This window comes from Opisthorchis viverrini (assembly GCF_000715545.1).
Source record: "Opisthorchis viverrini unplaced genomic scaffold opera_v5_18, whole genome shotgun sequence".
Lineage (NCBI taxonomy): Eukaryota > Metazoa > Platyhelminthes > Trematoda > Opisthorchiida > Opisthorchiidae > Opisthorchis > Opisthorchis viverrini.
The window spans coordinates 1,776,663-1,792,960 of record NW_008751674.1 but is presented as its reverse complement, the minus strand read 5'-3'; the positions used below and the strand labels follow the sequence as shown (position 1 = coordinate 1,792,960).

The 16,298-nt window shown below is 46.3% G+C and overlaps 1 protein-coding gene across 1 annotated transcript in view; it reads right to left on the bottom strand.

The window, feature by feature from the left end:
- The window catches only part of T265_01680 (hypothetical protein), a gene marked incomplete at both ends in the record, with an annotated part of 56,057 nt that overhangs the window by 28,309 nt on the left and 11,450 nt on the right, over positions 1–16,298 (bottom strand). Inside the window, 3 exons of the mRNA XM_009165746.1 lie at positions 2,367–2,750; positions 9,865–10,035; positions 12,709–12,752. Of these exons, the coding sequence (XP_009164010.1) occupies positions 2,367–2,750; positions 9,865–10,035; positions 12,709–12,752 (599 nt within the window). The remainder of the gene's footprint in view (positions 1–2,366; positions 2,751–9,864; positions 10,036–12,708; positions 12,753–16,298) is intronic.

Here is a 16,298-nt window from a genome sequence, read left to right as displayed (position 1 = left end):
CCTGTCAACCCTTTCGCGTAACTAATCTGCTGCAGTTTCGCTACTAATGAGTTAATACTGCCAACACAGGCTGAAAGTAGCAGTTGAGCTTTTTAACCAAGAACCATGTGCGTGTGTGTGTGTGACGGCTCTGGTCATCAAGATTGGCAGCCTGAATCACACGCGTAAGTGAATTTTCACCAAGCAGTTGCAACACATGATTGACCCATCGGAAGGTTCACGCGATGAACTGACCAAAGTCATCATCTCGTCCTTTGAAATGCGCTTTGCACTCATGCAGCCACTGAGCATGCCACTTACAATCAAGAGGCATTCGAAGTTGTGGAACATTTAACGTATCTTGGAAGTTGCATTAGCTCCGACTGTACAGTGACAGATGACGTTGATGCACGAATCCGAAAGCTCAGATCGCGCTGACTAATTCAAGATACCTATGGCGCCAAAGGGGCATATCCCTGAGTCTCAAGCGACATGTGTATCAAGCAACAATGCAGGATCTTTTGTTGTACGGCTGTGACGCTTGGACTGCTGGAGCAGCGGAACTGAGACGTCTTTGACAACCGTTGTCTCAGAACTATAACTCGTGTGGGTTGGTGTCGGAGAATCCGCAACCAGACAATTAGAGAGCGGGTTCTCGGTTGTGAAACGGGGACTCCCATTGAAGAATACGTCGAGTAGCAAGCGCTGTGTTGGTTAGGCCATGTATTCCGTACACCGAATCATCGTTTGCCGAAGAGAGTGCTACTCTCCATACCAGATTCGGAGTGGTGGAAGCGGGGAGTTGGTCAATCTTTGACTTGGCAGAGTTATGAAAGAGATTACGAAAAGTTTGAGTGCCATGGGTGCGAGTCACATTCCACGATAGAAACCGCGTGATCCCCACTGGGCCTGTCCACTTTTGTTATTTTCTTCACAAGGCTTTTAAGTAAATCAAAGCTGTACGGCAGCGAAGCATCAGTGTTAGACGCCAACGTCATGCTGTCGATGATGATGGTGTGTTCACAGAATCTCCTCTTAAATTCCGCTCAAGGTGGCCGGTGCTGTCAACCACATTGGTGACGAAACCAAATTGCCCAGCTTAGCGAACAGAATGACTCTTCAGCCTGAGGTACCAACACCTACTAAATTGCAAGCCATTTAACATGCCCCAGTGTGTGCTCTTGTAACAAATTGTCCTGACTTGATGGACGATCATGCAACTCTGTATCGGTCCCTTGGCTTCCGGCTCCGCCCACTATGGTGTATCAAAAGGCACGGTAGCTCTACACTGCCCTTTATGGAGACAAAGGAGAATTATTACGGCTGTATTTATAGGGTACTCCCAGGGTATTCCACAAGGTCGTGCTAGAATCACCGTCAGGGGGCGAGAAGCGTCGAGTCAAAGGTGCTTGACTCGGATTGGCTGGCATTCTGACCAATCAGGGCATGCTATCGTTTGGCTCGTGTCCTGCACGTGACACATCCGTCTAAATGGTGTGATGTTCGGTTATTAGGGACGGCTGGCCTCCGAACACTAATACATGAAATATCGCATTAAATCGCGATCATCCGGAGTAAGTAGTCACTTTTCATCTCCCTTGCCATCACCATCATCGACAGTATGAGATCAGTGTTCAACACCGATGCTTCACTGCGTACTCTCCCTTGCAAAATATCACAACAGATAAATACGCGACAGATTCATTTCGGAACCACGTTCTTCGCTAACTCCCCGGTGGGATCTCTGTACAGTTTTCCCGCAACATATCTGGTAAGATGGGTCGCACCCCATTGCAATCTTTTTTCACAGAATGACTGGGGTAAAAACAACATTAAACCATTATAAATTATATCGATCGTATCGACAGATTGTATTAGTTTGTTTACTTGCATATGCCCAAAGTACGGCTCGTAAGCATGTTATCGCAAAGGCTCTTCTGACAGACGTGGGATGCACTAATAAAGAAAACCTTCGTAATTGGATAAATAAACAAATGAATAGTGAATGCAAGAAAAACTTCGAACCGAATTCGAACGCTTTTCCTGGTTCATCATCTAATTACTCCTATGTTCATTGACAAAGACGGAATAAGCGACACACAATGAAAGGGAATGAGGCACTTTTTGAGAGGATACTTGGTGTTAGGAGGAAACTATCTGAACGCCAGACCACTTTCATATTAAGAGAGCACAGGTTTGACTTTCTGTGTCCACTGTACACAACATTCTATGAAGGTTACATGTCTAAGAATGATTACAACAAAGAAGAGAGAACATCACCAGAGGAACCATTTCGGTGGGACACAAGACTCTAGTAATCGGTGTACGATGGTCTGTTGGCCCACAAGATGGCATACACGCTAGCAGACTCGGAAAAAGAAACGTACCGAAGAAGTATTCGGATGGTCGTGTGCTGTGGAATGCGTTTTGGCGTCCTCATTCAGGTGTTGGCCTGGAGAGAGTCTAGGACTGAGTGGGACAGAATAATGGGATTCCTGATCAACAGACAGGGGAACAGATGGTGAACTGGGATTGGTTGAACGACGGATCCGTTTGTTGGGTACGATGTCTGTGACAACTTTGAGTTCCTCCTCTTGTTGAGCAAGTGAAGGAGCGTGAGGAGGGGAAGGTTTAGTCTGGCGAGCTGATCGCAGACGACTTGACCGAGTGGTTGATGACGAAGATGCTTGTGCCGCAGCTGACCGAGCAGCCATTTCTGATGCGGATACCCCGTAGGAAGCCAATAACTCTTCTAGAGACATTTCGCTCTCCTGAGAAACGGTCAAAACAAGGGTTCAAGCAAGTAAATTGAAATGGTCTTTGGTATCCATATACAATGTCTAGCAAGAAAATTCTCAACTGGAGCACTGCATAGTCATAGCACAGACATTCTGATCACCACCAGCCAGCAAATTGATTTAGCTTGTTTAGACAGAACGCCAGGCGTTCTTAGCTTTAGAGATAGACAAGTTCCGTAATGTTCTGATGCGATACGGATGTGCGAAACATGCTCAGAAGTTAAAATCTTGGACAACTGCGGCACACCAATATATTGATGGAAGGAGAGAAAAAATAGAGTTGAAATTACGCTCCCGCCTCTGGACGTTAAGGAGATGGTGTAGCAGAGAAGCAGGCGCTCTCTCCGATAGACTCAAGGATTTACCAAATCAAGCATCTGACGTTTTTTATTGTTGTTCACTGATTTTTTTATCGCTGTTTTGTCCATCACACATGCATCCTTGATTCCCGTAATCCCGTATTGGAGTATAGTAAGCATTCTACTTGTTCGATCCTTACTGTTGGTTCTTACTTTTTTCCTACACATAAGCTGCATGCTCAGAATGGTGCCTACACTGAGCAAAATAACTTAGTGTTTCTTCTGACCTGACAGGTACATTACTTGTCATGTCCTTGGTCAATATTCAGAAGTACATTGTTGTCTATCCGAACTGGAGTTAAATTAGCTCCTTGCATAAATTCGCATCATTTCTCGACTGATACAGATTACTCTGGTACTGTTCCTTCATAATTTGGTAGGTAGATCCGAAAACGCTAGGCTGATGAACGCTAAGGAGGCTGGGTACTTCGTGTGGATACCTCGGATAACCCATTCTGCCACAGTACGAGAAATTAACACAGATCTAAAAGACGAGCTCCAGTCTCATGGGTCTGACCATTAAAGTCAGACCTGTGACTGCAGTTATCAGACGGCCAATCGAAAACATCCAACGGAAACAACTACTCAGAGGAATTTGTTCTAAAACAAATCTATTCTATCACACAAGAAAGGCAGCGTCCCCCGATTTTCCGGTGGACGTTGATCCGAAGGAAACGCAGATAATTTCAAAAGCTAGTTTCCACAGAGTCCATTCAACGCGATCAAAGCTTGAATGATAACTCGAACAAACCTGGTTGTTCAATTCAATCGACGTGCCAGGCGCCGAATTAGAGCTGGAGGTACCACCGAAGGGAAGCTTCGGCAGAGCGTCCAAGGCATCCCTTTTCGTTCAGCTGTAGCACCCTTTCGGTGCCCAACTGTCATGCCACCCAAAGGAAGCATGAGGGCTGGGATACTGCCAGGTCGCCCAAGCCTAGACAGGGGAAGTCGAGAGGCAGAGGTCGGGTTCGAACCACGGACCTTCCGTTCAGTAAATTCGCGCTGTAACTACTTGAGCCATCCCGCCCCCTAACGAAGGTAGAGTGGACCTATGAGTGTACGCTGAATACACTTGATTTGCGGCCTTTTTTTAACGAAGCCGCTGGGCAGACCACACAATGCGACAAGCGGTCGGCGCTACTGAACATTTATCATTCCTATTGCGTAATCTTCTCCTCAGTGCCGTGACGTGCTACCGATAGATTTTGCCCGACTATCAGGCTACTGCACTCCACACATTCGACAACCCCATACAACGGATAGCAATCAGGCGGAAAGCGTTCGATCGGCCGGGGATAGTTGAGAAACATGAGAAAAATCGCTCCCTATCAAAAAACGCATACCGACAGACTGGTGAAACAGAAAAGGAATGAAAAGTGCACAAGGGGAACTTTGCTTCAATAAAAGCCCTTAAGACTAGCTCCAGTTATTTGTGATGAGCCTTTTTCCGTGAAAATGGCCTGCCTACTTTGTAGTTGGATAAGCTTCATAGTAGCCCGTCAACAAAGTGGAATGGCTGAAGACGTGAAGCCATTCCGATCAGCTTTCAAAACAGCTAACATAATTTGTAGAAATAAGAACCAATTTTCAAAATAAACGTGGAACTCAATGAGTCCCGCCTGAATCCCTCATCCACACAATCCTTCAACAAATTGTGTTGATTGTCCCGACATGTTACAGGTTTAGACGGTATTTAAGGCTTTGAAATGTCTTTCTTCATATGAAAATAATGTGATGAAGATCCCGTTCTAAAGCTGTCACCTTTTCGTCCTGGTCGAGCTTAGATGCTCCAATGATCCCGAGGGCTATGCTTGTCATGGACTCAATCAGACCATGTGGGGTAAGCAATTTGACTCTGGTCATGCTAGTGTACGGGCCAGATAATCACTTCGCTTTTCCACACGTGCCGCACCAGAGCGACTCCATTCACCAATTTCGACAAGTTTCGATGGCTCAACAGTATCGGGCTGATCTGGATAGAAAGCTACTGGAAACCGACTCGTGCGGATGACGAAGATTGCTTGGAGGTTGAATGGATGTAACTTTGAGAAGTTATGCCCTCAACCTTTAGAACTATGTTCCCAAACCATCTGACTCGACTAAATGAACCATGGATATCGTGAAGACCAGTAGATCTCATTTCTGTCAGAAAGGCCATGCCAAGAACTCGTAAAATGTGACGGCACATGCAGATCCCCAAAAACAGTGGATAATCAAGAGCTTGAAAAATGACAGAGAACGCTGATGGGTTGCGAAAGCCCAGGAGATGGAGAAGGCTTTCGCTGCAGGCAACAGCAGCCAGCTGATTCGATCAACCAGTCAAAAGAAGGCAGGTGTCGTAGAAACAAAATGCGATGAAGATGGAACGGCGATTCATTCACAAAACGGTCGTCTTGAGTGATGGGCTGAAAACTTCAAAGAATAGTTCAGTTGGTTCCCGACACAAGCACTAGAATAACTCAGTAAGCCTGAATGGAACGTCGATATCAACCCGCAATCAACAACCGAAATCCAGTGTGAGATATCTATCCTCCAACGCGACAAGGCACCTGGTGCGGATGGTTTGAATCCCACACACACTCCTCAAAGGTAGCGAGGTCCGAATGAACTGCCTGGCGATTATACTTTAGAGGATTTGGAACAAAAACAGAATGTCAGAGGAATGGAGCTCCTGGACCGTCATCCCAATCTTCGAAAAGGGTGAAAGAAACCATGTGGGCATCAGTCAAGTAACAGTCGCATCCAGGGTGCTCTCTGGTAATATTTTGCATAGGTTGATGAATTGTCTCGAGCAACGGATTCGTGAGAATCAAGCTGAGTTAAGCCCTGGTCCGGTGAGAATCAAGCTGAGTTAAGCCCTGGTCGGGGGTGCTTCGACCATATCCTTACCTTGAGACAAATTCTTGAATAGCGCTACCCCTGCAGACGTCCCACGTTGATCGTTTTCCTGGATTTGAAAGCTGCTTTCGATTCTGTCGATCGTCAGCAACTTTGACAGTGTCTGGCGATCAAAGGTCTCCCTTCTAAATTTATATACCTTATGAGGGCACTGAATGCAAACTCCTGTAGGCGCGCACGAGTATACGGCACGCTTTCGTCTGGGCTCATCACGTCTAGTGGTGTAAGACAAGGATGCCCTCTCAACTTTGTTATTGACATGCTGCTTGAAATTCCTCTGCCTGCCTCTGAAACCTCGGAAGTCGAAATGCACCTGGGACGTTAACCTCATAGACGTTGACTATGCGGACAGTATTGCTCTCTTTGGTTCAGACCCCTCCCAAATTCAAAAGATCTTAAAGAAATAACTAAATAACTCTGCCGCACGGTTTGGCATGCGCTTCACACCTGCAAAGTGTAAAAGGCAGCTACAAGAACGGGTGGGATCAAACCCACACCTCATGCATGCAGGTGAGCCAATCGACGTGGTGGATAAATTTGTTTACCTGGGCAGCTGTATACGTTCCGGTGGACTGACTGGAGATGAGATTATTTATCGAATCGGAAAGGCCAGGACAGCTTTTGCCAACCTCCGACACCTGTGGCACCGACGTGACGTGAATTCGTCTGACGCGGGCAAAGTTTACTCTGAGGCGGTGCGATGCATACTGCTGTATGGATCACAGACGTGGCCCCTACGCGCAGAGGACATTTGGAAGATGTCAGCATTTGACCATCGGTGTCTCCGAAGCATTGGTCAGATCTGGTGAGAACACCGGATTAGCCATACTGAGGTACGCCAGATGGTCTTAGGAAGAATGAACTTTCCCGCAATAAGTGAATTACTCACGCTTCATAGGTAACGCTGGTTTGGCCATGTACTCCGCATGCTAGAAGACCGTCTGCCTCACAGAGCTCTTTTCACCCAGCCCAGTGCTGGTTAAAAGCGGCCAAGAGGTGAACAATGTATCACCTGGCAAAGTAGTATGAAAATGCTAACTAGTGAACTGAGTCAGGTCGACAACTGCCACTCACTGGATGGGGACCCCGGGACTCAACTCACCATAGGTTAAGGACACTGGTATAAATGACCAAATCCCGGAGTTAGTGGCGCTCGTGTACCAAAGCTATCGCCTTCAGTGCGTAGCTATCCAGTCTCCGAACTGATTGAACATGGTATCGCCTCCAAGGCTTGGCTGTACGTCTTAATCTCTCCTTTTCCAGTGACTGAAACTGTAGCAGCTGAAACCAATGTGACCATGGTACACGGTTTGGTAATTGATCAGGTGGATGTCGATCCGTTCGCCGAGCTTGGCAATTGATTTGCGAACGTTTCGTCACCATTCGAGGAGATATCTTCAGTGCGCTCTTGGTTGGGTATTCCCTCTCTTCGTGCCTTAGTCTATATGGTTCACAAAGGGCAGGCTTTGAGCTGTAATCTGATTGGCCGTCGACAATCATCGTACTTGGATTCTGGTTGGTTCAATCATATACTGTGTTACGTTGTGATCTGTAGTTCTTGTTTTCTATGGCCACGCTGCTGTTGAAACTGCCGACCATTATTGTCTCCTCCGTTAGCTCGTTCGTGATCTGTATCGTGTTGTGGTCAATTTTTCTATTTTTTGATTGGTTGGAGCAGTTTGCAGTTCTATTCCAGTACATAGTTAATAGCTAATAAATTGCAAGAGGAACTGATGAAAGTGCACGAGAGCTTGTAGACAGCCTGCTACCCATTTCGCTCTTTTTAAATTTCACTAGGTAAGCATAGTCCATTAACAGTATTTTGTCCTTTGAAATGGGAGAATTATACGCATGTGGAGATGAACACTCATTCAGACTACTTCGAAGTCTTACCCTACTGTCCCATATTCTGCTGGCATATTGATGGTGAGTAGAGCTTACCAAAATTCACACTAAAGAGTATTTTCTCCGCTAATCGACCGCACCAAATGGCTCTCCTACTGCGACACATCAACACACGATCCATATTTTGTTCAATTTGAATCAGTGTATTGTGTTGCATAAAGCTTTACTCTATTTGACTTGAAACCAGTCCGTTTCAGCCCTGAGTAAAAGTATCTATTGTGAACTAGGATGCACCAACAGGAGTGACGTCACACAAAACGAGCAGAGGAGAATGTGCTTTACTGACTGGATGCCAGGAGCAGAGCAGAAGGAACTACTATCCACAGTTGAAGCTTGAATTGGTATAATCAGGGGGAAAAGTGACACCCGTGAAATGCTGCTTCATTTGAGGGGTTCGTGAACTCAGTGGGCCTGATGGGCAAAAACAAGTAGGCAATACTTGAACGATAGTTCGCCCGTTGATGAGAAGCTTTATCCGACGATTTTGTGACTATATTGTCTTCAGGTACAGTAGTCTTTTGTTCAGGCTTGGCGAGAGTGACGGTGAGTTCCTGGGCCATAATCTTGAAGGTCAGGAAGGGACTACTGTAAGTCACCCGACGCTGAACAACTCCACAGCTTCCAAAAACCAGATGGGTGATTTTCACAACCTGGTACAGTTACTCAGACTGAATCTTCCTGGTAGTTCCCACTGTGAGAGCTAATCACACTGCGGTTCAGCCGATTGTGGTCGAGCATTAACTACCCAAACACTGACCGGAAGGTCACGAGTTAGAAACTCCGACTTTCCTGTGATGCATACGGCAGATGGTTCCCAGTAAGGGGAAAACAGCTGTGCAGTGCTTCTCGGCTCTTCAGAATAGAGTAGCACGAAATTTCATTTGAAGTTCCCGTTGCGTCCCTGGCAGACGGGGAATGCACACAATCCTCTGATTGCTCTGCTAGTGAACAACGGGAAAGACAGCTTAATGATGGACATATTCCACAGACAAATCAGTCTGACGCACATTCATACCATGTAGAAATTCGTGGATTGTTACAGGGTGCTGCTGTCCTAGTTTATTTAATACCTCTTAGAGAGGACCGCTGTTGTCTTCAGTTAGAAAAAATCGTTTAGCCATAGCACCCTTTGGTGTCTAGCCTGCCATGCTACGAGGGCTGGGATGCTGCCAGGTCGCCCAAGTCTAGACAGGGGAAGTCGAGAGGCGGATGTCGGGTTCAAACCTTCCGGCCAGTAAATTCGCGCTCTAACCACTGAGCCATCTCTCTCTCCAGCTAACTAGTGTCGATAGTCTATGCACCTGAATATTGGAATACTCTGGGACTTCCGATGACTTTTGCAAGATGGAGAACTAGCCCGATTATGATACAAAGATTCGCAACTGGGAACTAGAAGGCAGCAGTGGAGATATAGACACTGAACAGAGACGCCAAAAGGCTCGCCGTTGAGCTATAACAAAGAGTTAGAGTCCCCGACTACTCCCAACTGATTTACCCAACCATTTCGCAAAGCCACTGAACAGAACTGGTGTTTTAGCCGTTAGATTTTGGGCTTCCCTCCAATATTCAAAACAGCTAAACCGAAATCGTTATAATCAACATTTTTTAGGTGCCTAGTTCCGGTGTCACTGGGAAGAAAAAGGGCTGAGATACTACCAGTTTGGATCCAGGGCTGAGCTCGAACTCTAGGACTTACTAGTCAGTAAGTTCGCGCCTTAACAACTGAACTATGAAAGGTTCTATCATGCTCCGGGGTACCACAGGGACCTTCGGAAAGCTGTAATGAAGGGGGTGACACTGATCGGAACAACCCATGATACAAATAATGAACACCGATTTTCAGTACGGCATTCGCGGCAAACAGGACGAGGAAAAATGTCAACATGAAAGGACAACATAATTCCGATCGTGACACTGAGACTTACTTTGACCAAACTATTGATTTCTTCCTCATCAGCTGCATCTTCATCTGCTGCAATGCTATCATCGTCATCTTCATCGGCAGTGAGATCCTGTTCATCGAAATCGCTGTCACTGGCAGTATCAGACGACGGTTTTTCACTCATATTAGCGGTCCAGAGAGGGACAGAAACAGTCTTATAGTAGAGGAAAACCACGTGCTCGTAAAATCACCAGTAATACTTCTGAAAGTGCTATCTGAAATTTGAAGAGTTCAGTAGAGAGTGGAGACCGTGGGTGTGAATGAAAACCTCTTTGTAAACGTGACTAACACTCACTTCGCCGGAAAAAAATGAAGAAGCAGGTATGTTAGATACGTTGATGCAAAAACTCTCAAGCGGCGCATACAGTAACACGAGCTAACGGGCGCTTGGAATGATCCAAGTGGCAACGGGAACGTCAAGCGTATTGTTCCTCATGTTCATTCGGGTTGCAATCTGCGTAAATATTACTGTAGTTTACCAGACTTCAACCGACTAATTATCCGGTCGGAGAGTTAGTCACAACAAAATGAAAGTGAAGAAAGACACCTTTACCGTTTGAAAAATACACTATTTCACGGGAAACCTGGTTACTGTGCGTTCTAGAACAACGCCATACGTATGAACGACCCATAGTTTTGGCATTCCTGGAGCATTTTATTCCGTTGACCTGTTTGTTCTTCATTGCTCAGAAAGAAATGCCTCGGGAGGTTGTGAATATTCTAATTTCTTTGTTCTCAAAAGCGCGGGCGAGTGTACACGAGGAGGCTTCCGTAAACAAGGTGGTGTCCGTCTCCATTCCTATCCAATTTCATGATGGACGAGATAAGACGTGTGCTGAGTCTTCAGAACCCTGGTGTTCATGCAGCTGCTGACGAAAACCTCGTCGATCTGGAATATGCAGATGACACCGTCCTCGTCTTTGAAGAAAAGGTACGGGTTTCTTTGGATGAACTGACCAAAGTCAACTGGTCTTTTGACATGCACTTTGCAACAGGAGAGTGTGAAGCTATGCACTTGGATGTACAGTCACTGAACACGGCAATTGCAATTGTGGAGCATTTTAGCTATCTTTAAAGTTCCTACTGTGGTGCGAAACGTCAGATAAATGCACGGGTTTCTAGGCCCGGGTGGAGTGGCGGAGTGTATTTGAATGACAAGGGGTGTGTATCAGGCTACAGCATAGGTTGTTCTGTTGTATGACTGTGAGACCCGTGATCTATGCGAAAAGCGGATCCAAGACATCCTCAAATCTTCCACAACCGCTGTCTCAGAACGTAGCTAGTGTAAGCTGGTGCTGGCCAGATTGCAATTAGACAATTAGAAAGCGAGCGTTCGGTTGTGTAATGAAGACTTCCATCGAAGAATGTGTCCAGCACCAAAAAATGTGGCAGTCAGAGTGTAATTCGCGTGTCGAACCATCGTCTACCAAAGAGGGTACTATTTTTCGTGCGCAAGTTAGAGTGACGCAGTCAGAGAGATGGTCAATCTTTGACGTGGATGAAGGAAATGAAATCGACCACGAAAAGTCTGGCTGCTACCGGCGCGTCCCGCCAATCAGGATGGAAACTGCGTGATCCGTTCACCTTCCCGTGCATGGTTGGAGATGCTGTCAGTTGAAGCCAATGACTTTGTTGTTGTTGTTGTCAGCTTCTATCCAGAGTTACTGAATGAGTGCCTTCATGTGGAAACACTTCGGAATGATTGTGGTAGGTCGGTACTAAACCCCTTCCCAACCAACCTCTTTTCTGCACAATAAGGCCTTCAAATAACTTACGGTTGTACGGCAGCAAAGCACCAGTTTTGAACACTGATGTGCTGTCAATGATGACAAAGAGGATGGTGACCTGGAAGTGAGGCCAATTTATGCTGAAAAAAACTAGAACTACTGTACAGCTGTTTCGGCGTTATCTGGAATCATCAGCAGCACAGACCTCACGAAACGCAAGGGAGTTTCGAACTCGTAACCTCCCGGCTAGTAGTTTAAACACGCATTCGGCCACGCACGGTTAATTAACAGTGTTTAAAAGGGCAATTAGACAGGATATGGCGTCCTCCATCCCTTGACCACGGGATTCACACCACGTAGTCACGTGTTGGCTGGCTCCTATAGTGACGGCTTCGCAGGTATACTGTTCACTCGTCATGTGAATTCCTCGTTCTGAGCTACTTATTGCCTGTTAATGCTTCGGCTGTAGCACCCTTGAGGAGCCTAGCTACTATGCCACCCGAAGGAGGCATGACGACTGAGATACTGGCAGGTTACCAAAGTCTAGACAGGAGTGGTAGAGATGCAGAGGTGTGAACCACGGACCTGCCGGTCAGTAAGTCCGCAGCTTAACCAGAGATAATTCACAACCCAACCAACAGCAGTCACACGCAGTTTGTTGGTTCAGGCCCCTGACTTGGATGACGGGTGTTTGGTTCAGGAAGATACGGAAGTACAAGTGCCTCGATTTTGTAGTAGTACACTTGCTTTGTCCGTGTTCTCTACAGAAAGTGCTATAAAATCAGGGTGCGCCTTGCCTTTTACATAGTGCTCATACTTTAAAATCAGTCCTCTCCAAAGTGGCGTCGACTGTATGTCATTCGGCAGTGCGAAAAGCAAGCTGCAACCTCTGTTAAACCCGCCGGATAGTCAGGTTGTTACGGTAGAGTTCTTCCCGAATGGGCATTGTGTGTAGATGATCCTCATAACCAGAGACAGCATCGGGCATCAGGATTGACACTAACAATTCACTGCCGTACGACCAAAAAGCTTTTTGAAATTATGTTTATTGCATAAAACCGAGAGTAAAGTGGATGGGGAAGGAGCCTAATCTTGCCTACCGTAAGTATTCTAAGTTGCTTACAGCCTCGAACGCTCAGCCAATCTGGAAATAAATTGAAAGGACGAACACCAGTGACATCAATTAGCCGCCGTTTCGTGTGTCCTGAGTGTCAAATAGCATAAACAGTGCTCAAACTCTTCGCTAGGCTCTTCTATAGCATTGCGCGAAGTAAAACGTCGTCCTTTTCGCAGTTTACGCCATTCTGAAGGCAACACGAACATTCGTCTCGGAATATAATGGTTTAGCATGTCTTATACATGGCCGAACCACCAGGCTGATAGTGCTGGAGGTTTTGTGCGACTGAAGTAACTGTTGCACAACCAAATATCCGTCTTATAATCACCTAGTTACGAATTCCATTCGATACCAGAAACGCCTTTGAGACATCTATGGTGAAAAATCTGAAGCTCCAAACCATTGGCCTCCATGAGCCATAACCTCCAACCATACAACACAAACCTTACTGTAGGCTGGTATACCCGACCTTAAGACCCAGTGATACGCCATTTTTATGCAACAAGCGACGTGATGCAACGTGATTCGGAACTTCAATATTCGTGCACTGACTCCATCAGACGAAATTCCCTCTGGGTAATTACAATTACCGATGTAGGTTAAACTTGACGCAAACTGAAAGGGGCTTGTTCAGAGGCTGAACTTTCTCAACCAGGCCTTTGCACTTTGTGGGTGCATGGTACGTGTCAAAAGATGGTATGACAGTGAACAACTTATTCAACAGCAATTGTGCTTCGTCTGTATATTCCGAATTGACAATGTTCTCACTTGAAACGATCTGACCACTGAGGTTTTGAAGGCTTCCCAGCGATCACTTCATTGTTTCGTCGATGACGAATTGAGCAATGGAAAGTGCGCACAGTTGTGGGAAATTTTTTAGGAAGATCCCCAGACATCCTAACATGCCAAGAAGTAGGTGAATGCTCAAGAAATTCTAGGGCATCCTCCAGTAAGTAAGCGTTGTTCGAGACACCGATCGACCTACAGGATCGAGTGCACCCCTGAAGTGGGTCAATTGCATATAAGACCTTGTTCTAACAACTGGCGAAGAGTGAAGCTGTGGTCAGTGCAGCCTCTGCTTGTTTGATGCTCAAAAGCCAGTGTTTCACGTGCCAACATAAGACGATGAAGAAGCAGTACCGCCAGAAGATTTGCTACAAAAGGAGTCAAACTGATGCCTCTGTGGTCGCTACATTCACTCATATGTAAATAATCTGAAGAAGCATTGAGTGGGGAACTCACCATCGTCTTTGAACACAACAAGCGGAAGATCGTTGGGACCAGGAGAACGGCATCGCCTAAGTAATGGTACGCAGTACAGCACTTGAAGCTGAGAGACTGCCACTGTTCAGCTGTAACACCAATTCGGCGCCTAGCTGCCATGCCACCCGAGGGAAGCACGAGGGCTGGGATACTGCCAGGTTGCCCAAGCCTAGACAGGGGAAGTCGAGAGGCGGAGGTAGGGTTCGAACCACGGACCTTCCGTTCAGTAAATTCGCGCTCTAACCACTTGGACCATCTCGCCCTAACCACTTGAGACAATCCGGAAGGGAAGTGGCGGGGAACCAAATGGGATGTTGTTCGAGGTCTTTTGCTCAACGGTAATGCTCCAGCTCATTTCTCTGTTTGATTCTCCAGAGTTAGCTTTTTCAGAAGAGTTATCAAGGGTTCACGCGGTTTACGAAACGCCTAAAACTCATATACAGCGTGTTGCACCTATAGTGCGGTTAACGAAAAGATCATCGAGATTAGGACGCCCAATGAATGCACCAATGAGGTCAACATTGGTCGGATACAGGAACACGAATGGCTGTTGAGTTCAAGCTTTCAACTAATGAGAGCTCGTCTTGATAATGCGAGCGGCCAGATATCCTGAAAGACCGCATGCAACTTAGTCTTAGTTGTTGTTACAGCACTTGACTGAAGGTGGTAAAGCGATTTTGCGATAGGATTCCGCTGCTGCTGGAATCTGCTGGATATCAGATAACCATTCCTGTAAGCTATTTGACGCCCTTGTGCATTAATAATAAACAAACTAACACCTTTCTGTATAGGAGCTTTTAACGTTCATACTCTGTGTTGAACTGAAGAACAGCCAATGCTCACTGAGACCTTATAATTCCATTAAATATATGTACGCTTCTTTCCAAAACAGGCAAATAAGACCCAAGCGTGGTCATACATTTCAAAACGAAATAGATGAACTCAGTCCTTTCAAATTTCACACCCTGTATGTCCGGTGATTCAGAAGCGATTACTCGTGGAATATATGGCGTGGGAGTTGCACTTTGCTGGATTGGAACCCAGTGAACAGTGGTTATTCAGCTCAGTCAAGCTCAATACCATTCGACATTGAAAGCGGTGCCTGTTTGTAGTGTCGGCGTATGCTCCAACGGACTGCAGTCCTGACGCTGAAGATACCTTATATCGAGAGCGATCCGGGCTTGTTCGTCGAGGAGCACTGACATTGTGATCCTTGCAGGCGATATGAATGCCCAAGTCGGTCATCTGAGTTTCTTGGAATTACCCCAGGACGGTCACTTCGAAGCCAATGCTCGTCGCCCGACCAACGGAGAGTGACTCCTCCAGTTGTATACCGATCACCAACAGTCTCTGGCCAATGCGAACTTCCAGCATGGACTTTGGCATCGCCTAATGTGGCGGCCACCAAGTGTAAACCAACAATGGACCCAATTGGATTACGCACCCATCAGCCACCGCTGGAGAGCCACAGTTCAAGACTGCCGTCCCATCTGGGAAACACAACTTGATTCCGGTGACGCGGAGAGCCACAGTTCAAGACTGCCGTCCCAACTTGATTCCGGTGACAACACAGTGAGAGCACGTATGGTAGTCCGTTCCTCTATAGGTCCTCGCAAATCAGTAAGGAGCATGCCAATCCACCATTTTCCGAGAACTACCATAGCTCAGCAGTATCGTTCTGAAGTAGCTCACCAACTGTCTGCAGTAAACCAATACTACATGGTAGCGACACAGAAATGAAACGGCAAAATGTAAAAGAAGCTATGCTAGCGATGTTCACTGTTGCCTGTCCGACTTCTCTGATACCATCAAATGACCGTTAGATATAGTTAAGATCGCTAGTCCTGATTGAAGCCAGGAAATCCATATCAGCAGGCAGCGGGTATGACGGCGAACGCAAATTTCCCAAACGCCGAATAATACAGAGCCTAAGGAAGGACCGAAATGTCTGGTGGACACCGAAAGATCAGCAGATGGAGGTGTTTGTAAAAGGTCATCCGTATAACAACTGATACGATCGACTGGCCCTAGGAAAGCAAAGGTCAGTGGGACTGTGTGAAAAAGCAGCTCATTGATTCACTTGAAAAAATACCAACTAGAAATATGGGTCGAATAACAGTCTAGCTGGTCTCCTGAAACAGCCTCTGAAGACCATGCATACGGGCAAATGGTATGTCAACCTTAATCGCCCGTCGGAAGAAAGTACGAAATATTCATATTGAAACTTAAGAAGGGACCGGGACTGGATAGCCCGCTTCGAATGACAGTGAGTAGTATTGGTAATGCATCTAATTAATCTATAGTTAATCG